Source organism: Nansenia antarctica (assembly GCF_963989245.1).
Source record: "Nansenia antarctica genome assembly, chromosome: 8".
Lineage (NCBI taxonomy): Eukaryota > Metazoa > Chordata > Actinopteri > Argentiniformes > Microstomatidae > Nansenia > Nansenia antarctica.
The window spans coordinates 50,138,133-50,157,041 of record NC_137678.1 but is presented as its reverse complement, the minus strand read 5'-3'; the positions used below and the strand labels follow the sequence as shown (position 1 = coordinate 50,157,041).

The window sequence follows — 18,909 nt, the reverse complement described above, 5'->3', positions numbered from 1 at the left end:
ACCGACAACACAGGATTGGGATCAGTTTGATCCCCAAAAAATTGATTATCTTGATCCCACCAGAGGGGTGGATTTCCAGTGGATTACCAGAGCAAAATGTACTATACAATTTATTTAAAAATATGTTTCAATATAAATAAGATGGCAAAGTTTGTTAACTGAAATAACTTTTGCCTTCATGGCAAATCAGTTTGTGGTGGCCTATTTAGTTTTCAACCAAATGTTGATGACATGAATGTTTATGCTCATAAAAGTATCACAACAAAGACTGTCAATCACAAATGTAATTTAGATTAAAGAAAGATTTTTTTTTTCTGTCATCTGTCATCACCTTTCAAAAGTAATTGCGGACAATAGAATCTGGCATTGCACCACCACTCAGTCTCTCATTCAGAGGGAAATCCACAGGTGGGCCGAGATCATCAGCAGGTGCATGGGTCTCCTGGATGTCAGAGAGGGGGACTCTGCCATGGACAGAGAGGGGGACTCTGCCATGGACAGGATGTCAGAGAGGGGGGCTCTGCCATGGACAGGATAGAGAGGGGGACTCTGCCATGGACAGGATAGAGAGGGGGGCTCTGCCATGGACAGGATAGAGAGAGGGTCTCTGCCATGGACAGGATAGAGAGGGGGACTCTGCCATGGACAGGATGTCAGAGAGGGGGACTCTGCCATGGACAGGATAGAGAGGGGGACTCTGCCATGGACAGGATAGAGAGGGGGGCTCTGCCATGGACAGGATAGAGAGAGGGTCTCTGCCATGGACAGGATAGAGAGAGGGACTCTGCCATGGACAGGATAGAGAGAGAGACTCTGCCATGGACAGGATAGAGAGAGGGTCTCTGCCATGGACAGGATAGAGAGAGGGTCTCTGCCATGGACAGGATAGAGAGAGGGTCTCTGCCATGGACAGGATAGAGAGAGGGTCTCTGCCATGGACAGGATAGAGAGGGGGGCTCTGCCATGGACAGGATAGAGCAGTGGTTCTCAAAGTGTGGGGCGCAAAAGGGGGCGCAATAGCAATACTGGTGGGGCGCGAGAGACTGGGGAGGTCAACAATTAACACTCAGGTGAACTCTTTGACTTGTTCTAATTGTAGCGTCATAATCTTCGGAATGGAGTCATTTCTGACAGGGACAGCGAAAACAAAAACGGAAAATGCGAAAACAAAAACGGTAAAAAAAAAACTTTGAAAGTATGACGAGGCTTACCTTGCACTGGGCTTCACCGTTAATGTGGTGGGAGGTGAGGAGAGACCATTGTGCGTGCTATGTCTCAGAACATTAGCAGCAGACAGCCTGAAGCCAAACAAGGCTATGGCTCAGCTATGGTGTGCAAGAAACCGCACACCATAGCTGAGGAGCTCATACTCCCAGCTGCACTGGATATGGTGTCAACTTTGATTGATGAGACAACCGCTGAAAAATTGAAGACCATTCCCCTGTCCAACGACACCATTGCAAGACGCATAGGTGAGATGTCAGAGGACCTTGAGGAACAACTCGCAGAGAAACTACACAAACGTTTTGCATTGCAAGTTGATGAGGCTACTGACAGTAATAAGGACTGCTTGTTTATTTCTTATGTCCGCTATGTAGATTCGGAGTCAATGAATGAAGACTTGCTGTTTTGCAAGCATGTAACAGGGAGAGCGACAGCTAATGAGCTATTTGGGATTCTTGACACTTACCTGACAGAACACGGACTGAAATGGGAGAACTGTGTGGGGTTTTGCTCAGATGGTGCGCAGACAATGGCCGGGAAAAGGAAGGGACTGCAGGCGCTAATAAATTGCGTCGCACCAAACGCGCAATGGACACACTGTGTCATTCACAGAGAGGCGCTCGCATCCAGGCAGCTTAGCCCTGAACTAAATGAGGTTTTGACCGAAGTGATCGGTGTTGTAAATGTCATCAAAACCCGCCCGCTGAAAGCACGTCTGTTCTCTGCACTGTGTGAGGAAATGGGAGCTGAACACTCTGCTTTGCTGTTTCACAGTGAAGCACGGTGGCTCTCCCGAGGGAAAGTGTTGTCCCGAGTCTTTGAGCTCAGAGAGGAGATTCGGGTGTTTATGGAGGAGGTGGGAATGCACGAATCTGCAAGCAAGTTCAGTAATTTAGAATTCCTGATGAAACTGGCCTATCTCAGTGATGTGTTTGGAAAGCTCAACGAGCTGAATCTTCAGCTTCAAGGAAAAGACAAACACCTACCCCACCTGGCAGATAAGGTCAGCGCATTCACCAGAAAGCTGGAGGTGTGGGGCAGGCGCCTTGATGAAGGAAATACTGATCCTTTTCAGAACCTGACCACGTTTGTAGAAAGCAGTGATTGTGATGCCACCACAGTGATCCCCTGCCTGAAGCAACACATCTCTTCCCTGGGAGCATTGTTCCAGAAATACTTCCCACACAACACTGCTGAGTATGACTGGGTGGTGGATCCATTCAATGCAGCAGGTTGGTAGGCAATTTTGATGACTAAATATAACTGTGACTATTTTGTGCTGTAGGCCTATATTTGATTAATGTTGTATGTATGTTACTAACTAACTACCTGGAATGGATTGTTGTAAAATTGAATCGTGTTGTGTTTAATATGCAATTAATTACAAATAAGGTATCTCTATCTGTAGCACCTGCTGATTTCAGCTCTGCTGAAGAGGACCAACTCATCGAGCTGACCTCTGAGTCCACCCTGAGGCTGAGGTTCAATGGTCAGACACTGAGTGAATTCTGGCTTGGTGTGGAGAAGGCAGTGGCGGGCGGTGCATTTCACACCTAGGCCTTCAGTGATGTCCGACACATTCCTACCTGAATTATTCTACCTCTTAATACCATCGTTATGACGCCATGGCTCTAGAAACTAGACAGAAACACAGTATAACCGGGCGTTGCATCACCTTAACATAGTCAGACAAGTACAACAGAGTTATATTAATATTTCCGAAGCATTTTTAATCAATAAATCCGCATTTACAATGAAGAGTGTTAAACTAACATCTTTAAGATCGCTACATTACCCACGTCTGTCGTCTCGTCCACCATAATAGCGACAAAGGGTGCCTTTTTAATCTCCATTTTGATCTCTTCTCCCACTTCAGCAATAGCAAAAATCAGGTCGTTTTGTATTTTGCCTGACGTCCCAGTAAACACTTTGTTTGTGGACAGGTGGTAATGTAAATCTGGGTTGTTCAGCCAGAAAAGAAAGAAGCTCAACGTAGTTTCCTGTTTGTGGACTCGGCGCTTTTATCGTGTCCCCTAAATGAAAGTTATTGTTTACCCAAAAACAGGACACAATCGATCAGTATTATCGATCAGTCAATGAAAGCTTTCGTTGTGGCGCTCCGTTTCCCTGGCACTTTCAAAAGTTTCACATCTACCGGCATAGTTACACATCTCAATAGTGAATATCAATAGTGCGTATCAATAGTGCGTATCAATAGTGCGTATCCAATCAAAAGACGTGCTGGGTGCTGACATCATTGAGCCTTACAGCAGGCGCCGTTGTTGCTTTTGCTCGCATCTACGTAGGTTTACTAGGAACGGCACAGGTTTTCTCGTTCCAACGTTAAGTTACAGGTCGTATCCGCGGCACCGTTTAGCGTGCAGGCTGGGCAGATTTTGGAGCCCCCTAGCAACACATTTTGATTGGATAAAAGCTCTAACATAAAGGCCAGCCCTCCAAATCTCAATCGGAGACTGGAAGCAGCGCAACCAAGAGGAAAGCTATGAAATGAAGAGAATAGACTATGGGGAATCATTAATACATATTTGTGGAAAAAATATATTAAAATAAAATGTATATTCTGATGATGTTTAGGCCAGCAGAGAAGGCCTTGCTGGCCCTGACGGCACACCACTGGGAGAAGGAGTATCCACTCATAGGGCAGAGGGCTGTAGGCATCCTTCTTCCCTTCGCCACATCCTATCTCTGTGAGGCTGGCTTTTCAGCTGTTGCTTCACTGAAAACAAAGTACAGATCTAGGCTCAACATTGAGCAGGACTTGAGAGTGGCAGTATCAGGTGATGATGTTCTTGATTGTTAGTGTTCATTTTCTTGAGAATTGTAATCGAAAAATATTGTTATTGTGTTTATTTATTATATTGTGTTATTTGTATTTTTAGTTTTTTTGTTGGGAGACAGTGTTATGTGGTTCAGTTCAATAAATGTAAACTTGCCCCATGTTGTGACAGTTTTCTGGGGGTGAGGTGGGGCTCACAATTTTTTTGTCCTCCCAAGGGGGGCTTGACAGAAAAAGTTTGAGAACCACTGGGATAGAGAGAGAGACTCTGCCATGGACAGGATAGAGAGAGGGTCTCTGCCATGGACAGGATAGAGAGAGGGTCTCTGCCATGGACAGGATAGAGAGGGGGGCTCTGCCATGGACAGGATAGAGAGAGGGTCTCTGCCATGGACAGGATAGAGAGGGGGTCTCTGCCATGGACAGGATAGAGAGGGGGGCTCTGCCATGGACAGGATAGAGAGGGGGTCTCTGCCATGGACAGGAAAGAGAGGGGGACTCTGCCATGGACAGGATAGAGAGGGGGGCTCTGCCATGGACAGGATATTGTGTAGCACAATACAAGCCAGTGTTATGCGGCAGGGTCGTCAGATAGTTGAGGCATGCAAAACGCCTCTTCAGTGCTCCATTATGATGTTATGTCCTTTATGTATTTCGGAGATCGGTAGGATTGTAACTGCCATCAGTTAATTCATAATTTGATGTAATAATATTTAATTTAAGTTAAAAGATATAACCTAATTACAGCCTACACTGCGTTCCAAATTATTATGCAAATTATATTTTTCTCAGATTTTCCTAAATAGTCGATGCAAATGACAATCAGTATAATTTTCAAGTCATCAACCGTTAGAGTATAATTCAAATTGTATTGAACAAACCTCCCAATGATAACAGTATTTTTTTTTTATTTATAAAAAACTCAAAATGCACTGTTCCAAATTATTATGCACAACAGAGTTTCAAAACATTTTATAGGTTGTAAAGAACTAAAAATGGTAATTTGATGAATTTAGGGTTAGGAGGTCATATTAGGAGGTCATATTTACTGAAATCAAAAGCTATTTCAAACAAAAACATCTTAACAGGTCAAGTTACATGTTAACATAGGACCCCTTCTTTGATATCACCTTCACAATTCTTGCATCCATTGAACTTGTGAGTTTTTGGACAGTTTCTGCTTGAATTTCTTTGCAGGATGCCAGAATAGCCTCCCAGAGCTGCTGTTTTGATGTGAACTGCCTCCCACCCTCATATATATTTTGCTTGAGGATGCTCCAAAGGTTCTCAATAGGGTTGAGGTCAGGGGAAGATGGGGGCCACACCATGAGTTTCTCTCCTTTTATGCCTATAGCAGCCAATGACACAGAGGTATTCTTTGCAGGATCATAAAACGGAGGCAAGTTTTTGGGTGTCTTAAATAGATCACAAACTCTGCTGGAAACCACAAAGTGAAAATATCTGTGCTCAAAGATTGCGAGAAGCTTGGGAGTTCTGGGTAAAATTAAATACATCTTAAATCAGAAATCACTATACACTCTATATTGCACACTCATTGTACCCTATCTGTCATATTGTGTTGAAGTTTGGGGAAATACAAACCAACCTAGAAAAGATATGCACATTGCAAAAAAGAGCTATAAGAATTGTACTTCATGCTGGGTATAGAGGTCATACCAATTATTAATAAAATAAAATAAAAGTCAAACTCTGAAATTTTGAGATTTGGTTAAATTCAGAGCTGCACGATTCATGTTTAAAGTAACACAACATAAGGTCCCTGGCAACTTAAAAAAATTGTTTTGTTCATGAGCAGAGATGGGGGTTGTAGTCTAGGAGGGAAATTGAATGTAGAACAGCCTGTTGTCTGTGCAGCGCTCAGGGGCAGGTGCATCTCAATTTGTGGGGTGGCCATTTGGAATGGCCTTGATGTAACAATGAAAACAAGTAATACTATTGAGTAGTTTGGAGGGATATAGGTTGGAGGAGCTTGAGAATTACGTGAACTGGTATTTTTGTGGATATTTGGTTCCTGGTTCGCTATAGTGGATAGCCATATTATTATTGATATTGATAGATAATCTATTGCGTAATGGTATGATATTGTGGGGAAGGGGCAGGACCAGGTGGGTTTTGTTTCTTTCTGTCTTTTCTCGAACAGGGCCATTGCCGACTGTTGCTTCCATGTCGAGGAAGATATATTTTATTTCAATTTATATCTTATTTTATTTGTATTTTAATTTATTTTTTGGGGTTTGTTTTTGTTGTTTTTTGTTGTTGAAGATTTGTGTGTTTTTGTGGTTGAAATGTTCGAGATAAATGGAGAAGCAAATCAAATCAAATTAAAATGTTTGGTACAACTGGGTTATAGCCACAATTATTTATACAATTTATTAATTAATTATTAAATTAACTGGGTTAACTACACAATATCCACCATTTCTAATGTGACATGTTTAGTCTGCTTGAAACCACCTAGAGAGAGTACACTGTTTCCCTCCCCCTACAAGCCTGATAATTGTTCAAATTCTCCAGTAGAGATGGGACGAGGGGGAGAACATGCTGCCCCGGTATGAATAGAACTAAAGGCCCCATGATATATGAGGGACATCACCCTTTACACTTAGAAAAAGCCTACGACTGCCTTAACAGGACGGGAAAGGGGGGCGACGTGGGACGCCTTAATACTACGCACTTCTGCAATATGTTCATGAGTGCATGGTCAAGACAGGGAAACATTTGTGAACAGGACTTTACTTGCGCATGTTGGCGGGGGGGGTTCAAGGATACCAAACAAGGGCTGTGTTTATGCCTCTGTTTTTATACTTGTTAATCATCTTATTTTTTGTGATTTTTTTAGTCCTTTTGGTGTGCTGCACATTCTCATTTCCTTTTCGGCGGTGTTCCATGGGTAGGCTCCTTTAACTGTTATACATCTTTGTTTTGCATTTGTTTTAATCTTTGTTTTCATAAATATACATATTCCTCTGAGTTCGTAATTAGTCTGTCTAACTTGGAACAGTCTCTGGATAAAGTCTGGAAGCATCTTATATATTTTTTTTACTTTGTAGAATTACTTGTGCCATTTTTAAGTCCACCAATTCTTTAAATTTGAGATCATAGGGGTTTATGAATAATTTGTTAGTTGGGTCTTGATAGGCAGCTCTGTTTATTTAATAGCATTCTACTTACTATTTTACTCCCAATTTCATTGGTAAAAATGTTATCTATTAAAGTAGCACTGTTACTTGTTATTTCTAGACATATACTGTACATTGTGTCCATGAAGTCTGTAACATTTTTTTTTGTGTTTATTTGGGTTCAACAAATCTATATTTAAGTCCCCACATACAAAGACCGTCTTTCTGTCATTTAGTTTATCATACATATCAACCATCATATCTTTGAATGTGTCAAGACAGGATCCTGGAGTTCTATATACACAGCGTATTATTATGGTCTTAGATTTCTCCATATTTTATTTCTACAGTGACACAATCCATAATGTTTTCTATTGTTATTGACATATGTTTTACTATTTTACAGTCAAAGTCATTATTTACATACAAGGCAACTCCTCCTCCTTCTTGCTTGTTCTGTTGGGGGTAAATAGTTCATAGTCCTCAAGTTCCACATCGGCTTCTTTTTCTTTACTGAGCCATGTCTCCGATACAGCAATGATGCTGAACTTGGTGAACTGTCTCAAATAGTCCTTAGTTTTCTTAAAGTTTCTATAAAGACTTCTACTGTTGAAGTGTATTGTTGATAAAATACCATCCAATATTATATTACTTTTGAATTGTTCCTCTGTGTAATAGTCACAGTTGCAGACGGTTATTATTGTTGTAGAAGTGGTTCGATGTTATTATTGTTGTAGAAGTGGTCGATGTTGTTCTCAATGTCATACATTTTGTCCTCTGTAAAGTTAAAGGTTTTCAAAGTTCAAATCTTCATAGTTTTTAGGTGCAGCTGGATTATAATTCACACAGTCCAGTGATCCCATTTCTCCAAACTCATCATCATTTATATCGTTTAGTGGAAATTAATAATCCTTGTCCATTCCCATTTTGACAGTCATTGTCTGTTCAAGTATTTCCACTCAGATTTGAGTCAATGGTCTGTTCAGGTATTTCACAGTCATTATTTGTTCTCTCACCATAATCCCTTTGGAGGTTTCAGGAGATCCATTGGGCCTAATCATCACTTTACAGTTTCTTGTCCAAATGCCTTGCAATTTGTTTTGCTTCCTTAGAATGCGTGCCTGCCAGGCACTTTCAGTAAACCTGTAGCAGACATGTTTGGAAAGGTGGGGGCTCACCCCATAGATATCTGCCTTTAGATTAGAGGCACCGCTGAAGGGACACTCGAAAGCCGACACAGACGAAGAAAAAGGAAATTATGCTGCAGATGCAGCCGCTAAATCAGGAGGGGGTGGCTGTGATGCAGGAGGTAGAGCCGCCATCTAATGATCGCAAGGTTGGCAGATCGGCGGTTCAAGCCCCGGCAGGCCACATGTCAGAGTGTCCTTGGGCAAGACACTGAACCCCGAATTGCTCCCAGGGCCGGCGCCTTGTATGGCAGCTTGCCACCATTGGTGTGTGAATATGTGTGTTGGTGAATGAGAAGCCATTGAAGCGCTTTGGATAAAGGCGGTATGTAAGCGCAGTCCATTGATATGTCCCCAGAGAACATCAGCTGGTCTCAATCCAGCTAGACAAACCTAAATGCTCTGTACAGACTATAGATGACATACAGGGGGCCGCCTCCCCCCAAGAAAGGTCAGTGTGGGTAACAAGGGGGGTGACGCAAAGCTGGTCCTCTGAAAAGGGCTACGGGTTGTGGAGAGCGCATGACGGAAGAATAGTGGCCCGTGCTGGTCTAATGAATGTTATTGGTGCTGAGGCACATGGTCCCACTCATGGGTCGGTGCGAGACACTTGGGCGCTGATGATTTGGTAGATGGAGAAATTTGGTAGATGGTGATGAGGATGTTTACAAGAGGTGTATGCAAACGCTTGAGTTAGCACTGTTATTGGTGACTGGTTCGACTCTGTTTTTGTTAAATGAAAAAATCTGGCTATGTCTATGCTCACTGCCCTCCTCATCTCTGCCACATTGTTGATCCTGTTTGATCCTGTTTGGCTATCCCTTGCATTAGAGGCCTGACCCAGCGACTGATTACTGCGGCCCTAACCAAGGTTGATGTTGGAACACAGAGACAATTACAAATGCTTATTGCTGAGCAGCAGCAGTCACTGTTGGAGGGTGAGGAGATCATGGATCATGATACAGGAGTTGAAGATATGTTGTAATTATGGAGGTTTGTGAAGGAATGGTGTAAATAAAGGCATTTGCGGTCTACGACCCATCTCACCATTTCTGGCTACAAATTCTCTGTAATGGTCATAATTTTGTTTAATGACCAAAGGGGGGATTTGTTGGGAATTTGTATTAAAATAACTAGAAGTGATAAATCATGTACTATGTGCTCATTTAAATAATATGTGACTGAGGTCAGTTGAGAACAATAGGAAGGTCACGCAAAGCCAAAAGAGAGGTTCTGTTTTTGAGCGACAAGAAGAAATACAAGCTCCTGACTAAAAGAACGTTTTATGATTCAAACTGCCTGTAAATTACTTATTTTTACCTATGTGCTAACAACCATTTTACACCTGCTGTTATAATATTCTATTTTTCTGTACTTTCATAACTAATGATTAATGATAAGTCTATTCTTCTAACTTGTAAATCGAATCCTAATATTACTGTGTAACTTCAATAGTTGTGTTTTCACAAGACATTCTGATAACAAGACATTCTGATAAGGACACTGACACAATGCTCTGCTCATACAAAGTACGGATATCACCATGAGAACGAGACGCTAGCAGGACACTCAAGCTGATAACACACAGTACACTCTCGCACCCACACAGGAGAAGAATTGAAGGCCAATGCTAACGAGAAGACTTGCTGCAGCTGCAACGGATTTGTGCTGACAATTGGAAAACTACCAGATAAAGGGGGGGGGGCATCACCCAGCCCAAAATGTTAAATGAAATGTATAAAGGACTATGTACGGAGGTGAGAGGGACTCTTGTTTTGGTGGAGCCACTGCAGTTAACTTGTTGACGGCTAGCTGAGATGGGCCTGCAGAGGTGAAACTAGAAAATACTATTTTCCATGGAAATGAATTATTGCTTGCTGATGTGCTTGAATAAATATTATCTTAATGAACAGTTCAGTAGTGGTGCCTAATATTTGATTGGATCATATCATCTTAAGAAGTGATATCAAGGACGTCTCGTTGAGATTAAACGAACTCGCTTGTAAGTGACGACTCAATTAAATCGATTCTGGAGAAGTTGATCGCCTTACAGTACCAATTGGTATTATTAAAGGGGAGGAATAATCGACTGAAATAACGCTTCCAAAACTTTTTTTGAGGGGTTTACTAAGTAATCTTGAAAAGTCTGAATCTGATCATATCCTGAATGGTTTGAAATACTGGGGCATAAATCTGGCCGAGTTGCCTGATCCTGGATCACAAAGAATGGGTGCTCGTTAGTGTAACAGAGTTAGAAATGCTGTTAAATGTGTTATGTGTTAAATGTGTTATGTGTTAAATGTGTATAATGGATTTCTGTAAAACAGTTCTTTGTTGGGCGTGTAACTACGGTGGTCTTCCTCTTCCCGCCCTCGCGGCTCGCGGATGGCGTCAGGTTTCTATCAAGTCTCGCGAGCGTATATAAGTTCCTGAAACTTTGAACCCCGCCCTCGCGGCTCGCGTGCCTCATTAGAACGCAGACTTCGTGCTGAGGTGGGTGCGCGGGAGACATCTGTCTGAATGAATCATGTTATGTTTAATGGTTTGGAATAGATTTGTCAGTGAGAGATGATGTGTATTTTGGGTATAAGCACGGTCACTATATTATGTAAAAGTTAGCAGCTGTATTTGTTCTGTTTGGTTGATGTTTTTATGATAAACCTCTGAGGCTAGCTAGCGTACGTAGATGACTAGCTAACATGCCGTTAGCTCTCTGCACCTAACCCTAACGCTTTATTTATTTCTGTCAACGTCTCTATTCTTTATGACACAGCTGTCGAGTTGAGTTACATGAACCCTCATCACTGTTATCATTACTTTTATCATTCTTATATGAACCCTCATTACTGTTATCATTCTTATTCACCAGTAACAGACAGAAGACGGAAGTCCTGTGTGGCCGTGGCGTTCATCATCCAACATCCACCACAGACTGCTGCCGTTCCGTGATCCAAGGTTTGGTGCAACTTAAATGATGCAGTAGGAGAGAGGGGGGAGGCACCTGGTTGCAACAGTGAATCACTGGGCTCTTTAAAGCAGACAAATAAACATGTTTTATGCCACTTTTAACTAAATAATAAAGTGAAACCTTACTTTAAACATGGTATGAAAACATTGGCTACATTATCAGAAGTTGTCAAGCTGCCTTTTTCGTGCCTCCCGTCAACACACCAGGGTTATGTCACGGCAAATGTGTGGCCATGCTCGTACGACTTTCTCGTTGCACAACGCTTAAACACCGTAACTTTTTTATCGACCACACTTTGTCCGTCATTGTTATAATTGACAGAAAAGCCAAAGTGCTCCCATACATTTAAATGACGAGGGAGGCATTTCGAGTTCTTCTCTGTCGCCAACATTAGCAGCACTACTCTACTCGCCATGAAACACTTGGGCTGCGTTCGTAAATTTGGTCTGAGAGCGCCGGAGAGCACACTGGGTCCGACGTCATAAAGGGACCAAGTAATTTGATTGGATAAGAGGCAATCCATGAGTGCTGATCAGATTCCAGAGCGAATTTACGAACGCAGCCATGAAATGCTGCCCCGTCATCTCTCCTCAGGTAAGTCTAACGCAGGGGTCGGCAACCCAAAATGTTGAAAGAGCCATATTGGACCAAAACAATTCTAAGCCTTATAATGAAGGCAACACATGCTGTAAGTGTCTATATTAGCTATATTAGCCTACTATCAAAATCAGTGGCGCCGGCAGGATTAGATTTCATAGTTAGTACGCACAGAAACGTAACAAAACGTTGCAGACTAACCTACAATATAGGTTGGATGGTTGTATCATCTATAACGCGCTCTACACAGAGCGCAGCAACACAAACATTAACTATAATACATATGGACATGTATGTTGACACATGTAAGACAAAATCTTCCAAAAATGTATTTGTTAATGTTGATTAAGTCGAGCAACCCTGGCAGAACCCCGTTTTCGCACGTGGAGAGAATGACGCACCACGTGACTACTCTGCTGTACGATGGTGCTTTAAGTTTAACTTCCATTACAATATTAATGTATTATGTTTCGTTGCATTGATGAAATTATAGAAATACAATAAAGAAATCACATTTTTGATGTCATTTTTATTTTGAGGATTCGAAAAAACAACAACAAAATGGAACGTGCATAATAGGCCTCCTGTAATTTCAGACCTCCCCATGGAATAAAATGCAGTCCTCTTCAACCCTCAATAATACAATACGAATACAACATATAAGTCGAATACAATACAAATATATATGAGTAATGAGTTACACTGTCTCTGGTCAGTTTCAGAAGAGTTAGCAAACCCTGCTGGCACACTTGTTGACTCGCTGGTCCAGGGCTCGGCTATGGAGGCGAGATGTGCGGTTGAAATCTTGGCAGCGTTCGAATGTCCTTCGTCTAGCACAACCAAAGTGGTCCTGTCCGGGACAGATGTGTTGCTCTCGACCGGGTGGGACGAGGTCCGCGTCTTCAACTGCCAGGAGCGCAAACTGACGGCAAGTGTACATACTGAAAAAAGAGTAAAGCACAGAAAGGCAGAATTTTAACCTGTCAATTGGACATCATTGATCTCTCCAGGTCAGGTGACCATCTAATGGACCTCAAATTTTGTCTGATTCTTGACTATTTTCATTCCAGGCTGTCCTTCAGTTCCCAGGTTCCGTGGGTCACCTGGTGCAAAGTGAGGACCAGCAGCGTGTCTATGCTGTCTGTGAGAATGATGGCGTGTACTGTGTCAGTCTGTCACCTCCCCAGTCCAGGTAATAACCTTTGTGTACTCAAGCTACTTCTTCACCAATTATCCTGCTTCACACATGAATCTCACCCTCTCACCTCTCCCCTAGGACTCCAACCCCTTTGACCAATCAGGCCCCTGACCCTGTGCTGCTAAAGGTGTCTTCTGATTCGCTAGTTGTCAGAGACGAGGGGGTGCGTTCTCTAATCCTGGTGGGCACAACTCTCCTGACCCTCTCGCTACGAGAGTCTGCCTGGTGGTTCACCTTCTACAGAGCGCCAGAGTCGTCATCAACAACTGGCGGCCTCCAGAAACTCGCAGAGTTCAGCCTCCCAGTCGTATTGGCTGGTCTCCATGACGACTTGGAGGAAAACAACGACCAAGGACTGGTCATTCAACCCGTGTTGGCTTGTGTCTACTCCAGTGATGCACCACCACCATCAACGTCATCATCATCATCATCAGAGACACCACAGCGTGAAGGCCATTTCCTCCTGGAGTCCCTTCTCTTCAAGCTCCTCTTCGTCGTTGACGCCGCCCTCATCAACTCACCCATAATCCTTTGCGGTCTGCCTGATGGGCGCCTTTGCTGCCTCCCTCTGCATTCTCCAGGGCAACCAGGACCTCGTGTCAGAGTTCTGCACAGTCTCCAGCAGCAAATCATTTACATTGGAACCTCTGTGGTCACAGAGAATGGGTCGGTTCCACAGTGTCTGGTGGCGATGGGTCGACTGGGGAGGACGTTGCTGGTCCAGACCTGCAAAGGGGGACCAGAGGAGGGGGGTAAGGTGGCAGGCTTTAGTGAATTGTGTGTGGCAGGGCCTGTTTTGTGTGGGTGTGTGGACAAGCAGTGGCTCTACTACAGCACAGGCTCAGACCTCCTGGCCATGGATCTCATAGGGGAGCGACTAGAGAGAGGAGGCCCAGGAGAGGGCCTGGTGCCAGGCCACATGGAGAGACACGGTCAGGGTGTGGAGTCATCCAGCATGTTTGCTGCCCTCCAGACCCCCATCAGCCTGAATGTCTGCAGGATGATTGCCCTGGCTGGACCCTCACATAACACCCTAGGTGATTAAACAGATTCTCTCATTTTCTGTGTGCGTGTGCGTCTGTCTGTCTGTCTGTGTAACTGTTCTCCGAGTTATAGAAAGCTTGTGTGTGCCTAAGTAGGCCTAATAGTGTGTGTGTGTGTGTGTGTGTGTGTGTGTGTGTGTGTGTGTGTGTGTGTGTACAGGTGCCGTACAGCTGGTGGGATTGTCTCTCAATGGGAGGCTCCAGAGGATAACCCTGCCTAAGTGGACCAAAGACAGAGGAGTACCCAAGCTCCCCTCTTCTTATGTGGGCCAGAGAGTCAGAGACCTCCTGGCAGCCATTGGAGATGTGCATGAAAGGTGAGACACAGTAGTCTAGCTCCTAGTAGATTTGATTAACAGGAATACATAGATCCTGTTAGGTCAAGCTTTACTTGTTACTTTAAGTGGATTCATGAGGGCATCATGATCTTGATTTCATTAGGTGACACAGGGTACCATTGAGCTGTACAATTGAGCTAAACACATATCCTAGTTATCTCACAGTAGTTTCTTGTTCTATTAAGTGCAATATCTTTTACTTGCTGTACATGTTGATTGACACTGGTGTGTGTGTTCTTACATCTTCAGAACATCTGTGTTGAAAAGTACGATCCAGTCAAAGAACCACACCCTCAGACGCCTGAACCAGGTACTCAACATTCGCTCCCTACTGCAAGCCAATCAGAGTGATGGAGAGCAGCATCCTGTCATTGAGAAGCCAATCAGATGTCACGCTGTTGCCAAGTGGAGCAGGTTGTTACAGAGAGACTCCTTGAATCTGACCTGTGTTCTGGACAACTCTAGCTCTTACGTTCTAGAACAGGGCTGGACGTTCTGTGTTCTCGTTCTACCTCTATCCCACGGTCTTACTGCGGGAAATGAGAACACTTCGAGAACATTCGCATTCCCATTCCAAAAACTAGAGCCAGGTGGGAAAATGGAAGTATCGTTGCCCCTGGCGGATGGGAATGACACATCCTTCCCGGTGACAGTTAGCTGTTCGCTCGTCTACTCCCTGCAGAGCCTCCTGGGTAGCGAGGAGCTAGCCCGCTTACTGTCCAATGGGGAGCCAGCAGGCTCTGATCTGGGATTGGATGGCGGATGTATCAGTCTGGCTGTGGACACACTGACAGTGGATTGGCTGGACGCTCTGCAGGTGGCCACACCCTCCCACAAAGTAGCCAACCTCTATGCCACCACAGATACTGCCATGGATACCGTCCAAGCATTTTTGAACTCGCGCAGGATCAGGAACGGCGAAAGGGGAGACGATAGGGGGCTGGTCGCGTCTGAGGGGGGGCTGTTTTCAACGAGTGTCAGGGTGTCGTCTGAGCTGCTGAGAGCCACACTAGGGTTGGGGTTCCCAGACACAGGCCCTCAGGGGGAAAAGGGACCTCAGACTCTTTGTGGGTCTGTGCTGAACTGGCTGCTGTCCCAGGGCTCTGGAGGGGGTGAGAGGGGGGACAGAGGGGGACAGGAGGGCCCGGTGGTCTATGGCCACTGTCCAGGGAGGGACACAGTCAAGCTCACTGCCACAGAGGTATATGTTCATGTTTGGTTTTGTTGTTGGAAGAAATGTACATTTGGGGGGTAATTATTAGTGGTGATAACATTTCACCTGTCAAAGATGTTCTCAAACTAATGCCTTTTTCGTTTTGACATTAACGTTATAATGTTTCACAATATTGTGTGAGAATGGAGAATGAGTATTGTGTGTCTTCTACCAGGTCTTTGTTGGGGAGGCGGCCCACGCTGCCGTGGAGGTTCAGGTAGAGAGCTCCTCCATGGCTGCTGTGTGTGGACTGCACCATGCTGTGTTAAGCCGTGTACAGGTACACACACACACACACACACACGATTCTCCTTCCATCACGTACAGATCACATCCAGTAATTATTTTATTTACATTTTTAAAAATACGTAAATAAATAAAAAACCTAACCCTAACCCATTTTTTATTAATTAATTTGGAATACTTTCTAAAAACATTTAAACAGGCCTGCCTTCCCTGGTTAACCTCCTCTCATATGCCTGCCTACAGGCACTGCTCCACAGGGCTGCTGGGAAACGTGAGTCCTCCATGACCGTACAGGGGCTGGGGCTGAGACAGGCGCTACGGCAGGCAGAGGTAAGACCATACAAAACCCTGAAAACCACAAACTACTCAACAACATTTGTTGGCCTCCATTTAAGACCCTAAATTCAGATAAAGGAAGCAACTTACGATGCTTAACATTACTGTGTAATATGTCCTCAGTATTCCTGCCTGTGGCCCGAGCATAGGTTACTTTTTCTTACAATGACTGATGGATAGATGATTCACTTACTTAGACAAATGTATTTGTTGTTAGTCGGTTTGGATAAAGGTGTCTACTAAATGCCTAAAATGTAATGTAAATGTAACGTCTGTACTGATGGTCTGTAGACTCACCTCTTCCTCTAACCCCCCCTCCAAGGCCCTATCTGTGCAGATCCTGGAGGCTCGTGTTCCAGAGGCCTTAGGGATGGGGACAGCCAGCAGGGGGCAGACGACCAAGACACTGCTCAGTGTTTACCGACAGCTCAGAGAGAGTCCCCTCCTTATCATCTAACTTCTATGCCCTTGCCCCATTCTCATCCTCTAGCATTTCACGTCCTCCTCCCGTGCATCATCTTTACTATCTAATGTCCTTATCATCTAACACCTTGCATGAAGTGCTGAAGCTATAATCAATGGTGCGCAGTGGTTATCTGTCGCCCTCTGCTGTTGCTCTACAGTCATTGCATTTGTTTCTTTGCTTGAAAGTTGTTCAAAAGGTGTTCAAATCATTATACCGTTTTTTTGGTTAAGTTAAACTACAGCCAGTCCATTTAGCTAAATAGAGGTGCGTGCGCGTGCGCGTATCCTTATCCTTGTTAAATTGTTTTAAATTGTTAGTGCCTTAAATTGTTAAATTGATAAATTGTTAAATTGTTTTAAATTGTTAGTGCCTTAAATTGTTAAATTGTTTTAAATTGTTAGTGCCTGGTGCTGTACCTGTTGCTGTCATGTCAACCTTTCTGTCCGCTTGCTGTCATGACCTTGCCTGATCATTCCAAACGTAAACATGAATAAAGAGGAAATAACGAGGAACCTCCTATTTTGTACAAACCTGTTTCCTCTCACCCTCATATATTCATATGATAGTTAGAGAGAGAGAGGAGAGAGCTATGACATTCACCACTCTGGCTCTAGACTAACCCTCAGTCCTCACCCAAAATAGTGCTGCTCTTCGTTTGGATCTATACTTGAAAAGTTGAGTGAAGTTAAAGTAGAGATTCTCAGCTTTTATTGAAGTGTTCTGTGGATGTTGCTATCACCATGCAGCCATTACAACACGTTTTAGACATAGTACCCTATTTAATCCGTTGTATACAAAGTATACAACCCATAGAAGAACCTTCTAACGATAATGACCGAGGCAAACAACATGCCCAACAACGTGCCCAGACCGCTACGTGACGTTTGGTTGAGAATTCATGTCATGTCCTGGCACACGTTTTGTTTACCTGCTGGATTTGCACTCAAGCTTTATATTTGTAGCTTTCTAAATGTTGTTAATGTTTGCATTTCTGTTTCTGATACTGTTCAGAGAATAAAACTGGAACATGCATCACATTTTTGTATCATTTTTTCATCATACCGTAAACTGTGGTGAAACAGTAAACCTGTTGTGGTTTAATTTGGGGATGGTTAAAAAAATGTGATAGCGCCCACAGGTTCAATTCGGTTCGAATATGACCCGCATGCGTACATCAAAAATGAAAGTAAACAGACAGCCGGGACTTGCAATGGACGCAAGCGGGACAGAGATTAAAATCCCTAAAGTATGTTTAGAGTTCAGCAAACTATTGCGCACATTTTAAAGCATAATAGTATTAATATTAATTCCTTGCTTATTGATCACATGGCACTACCGCTTCAAGCCAAGAAGTGATGGATTATATAGGTGATTAAATGAATAATACCCCCTATATATATATAACCCTGGCTTCCAGGTGCAGGCCCTCCCCTGTGTTAACCCTAACAGTCACACACAGATAGATTACATACCATTTAGAGGCATAGTATGCTCGTTGACCTTTCACCTGTGACCTTTGAACCCCTGTAGCCCAGTCTCAATTCATTAGAACTCACACACAGGATTACCTGCCAGACCTTACCTGGCAAGCAGACATTATTCATACACAAAACAACCTTACGACAGAGATTTTTTTTTTTTAATGATCATTTCAAAAGTGTTTCACAAGAGTGAATAAAGAAAGAATGAATGCAGAGGAAAGTAGGACCAATGAAAGGCATGTCAACCTCAAGTGATGTCACTCAAGAAGTGTGTAGGTGTACATCACTCACTACAACAGGCGTGACTCAGTGATACCTTCTCATGACAGCTGGAGTATTACTGCAACCAAAGTTTGTTTGCAGAGGACATCCTATCACTCCCGCTAATATATTAGGGGACTGACTGCTAATGAATGTAGTGCTGATGAAGGCAAAGGCCACTCACTTTCAATTGGTAGAAACTCAGTTCAATGGTGTCCTCCACTCGCTTCTTACTCAACAAGCATTGGAGGAGGAGATCGAGGTTCCTCCCCATTGGTATTCTCCTGCAATGCTTTTACAGAAGGAAGCGAGTGAAGGATGGAGGAGACAAATAAAGTTCGCAATGTGCAATGTAAAGGCTCTTTCTAGAAAACTATGCAATAATGTACTAGTGCAGGATGAAAATGATTTTGA

General features: G+C 43.5%; 1 protein-coding gene across 1 annotated transcript; it reads left to right on the top strand.

Annotated features, from left to right (window-relative positions):
• Positions 1-1,963: 1,963 nt before the first annotated feature.
• On the top strand, positions 1,964-16,744 carry LOC308163514 (Fanconi anemia core complex-associated protein 100-like; the record flags this gene model as incomplete). The annotated part of the gene is made up of 10 exons (XM_080537690.1): positions 1,964-2,456; positions 2,633-2,713; positions 12,630-12,841; positions 12,984-13,105; positions 13,190-14,148; positions 14,315-14,471; positions 14,742-15,693; positions 15,881-15,985; positions 16,195-16,281; positions 16,625-16,744. The coding sequence occupies 10 exons, from the start codon at positions 1,964-1,966 to the stop codon at positions 16,742-16,744; spliced, it is 3,288 nt and encodes a 1,095-aa protein (XP_080393816.1).
• Positions 16,745-18,909: the final 2,165 nt, after the last annotated feature.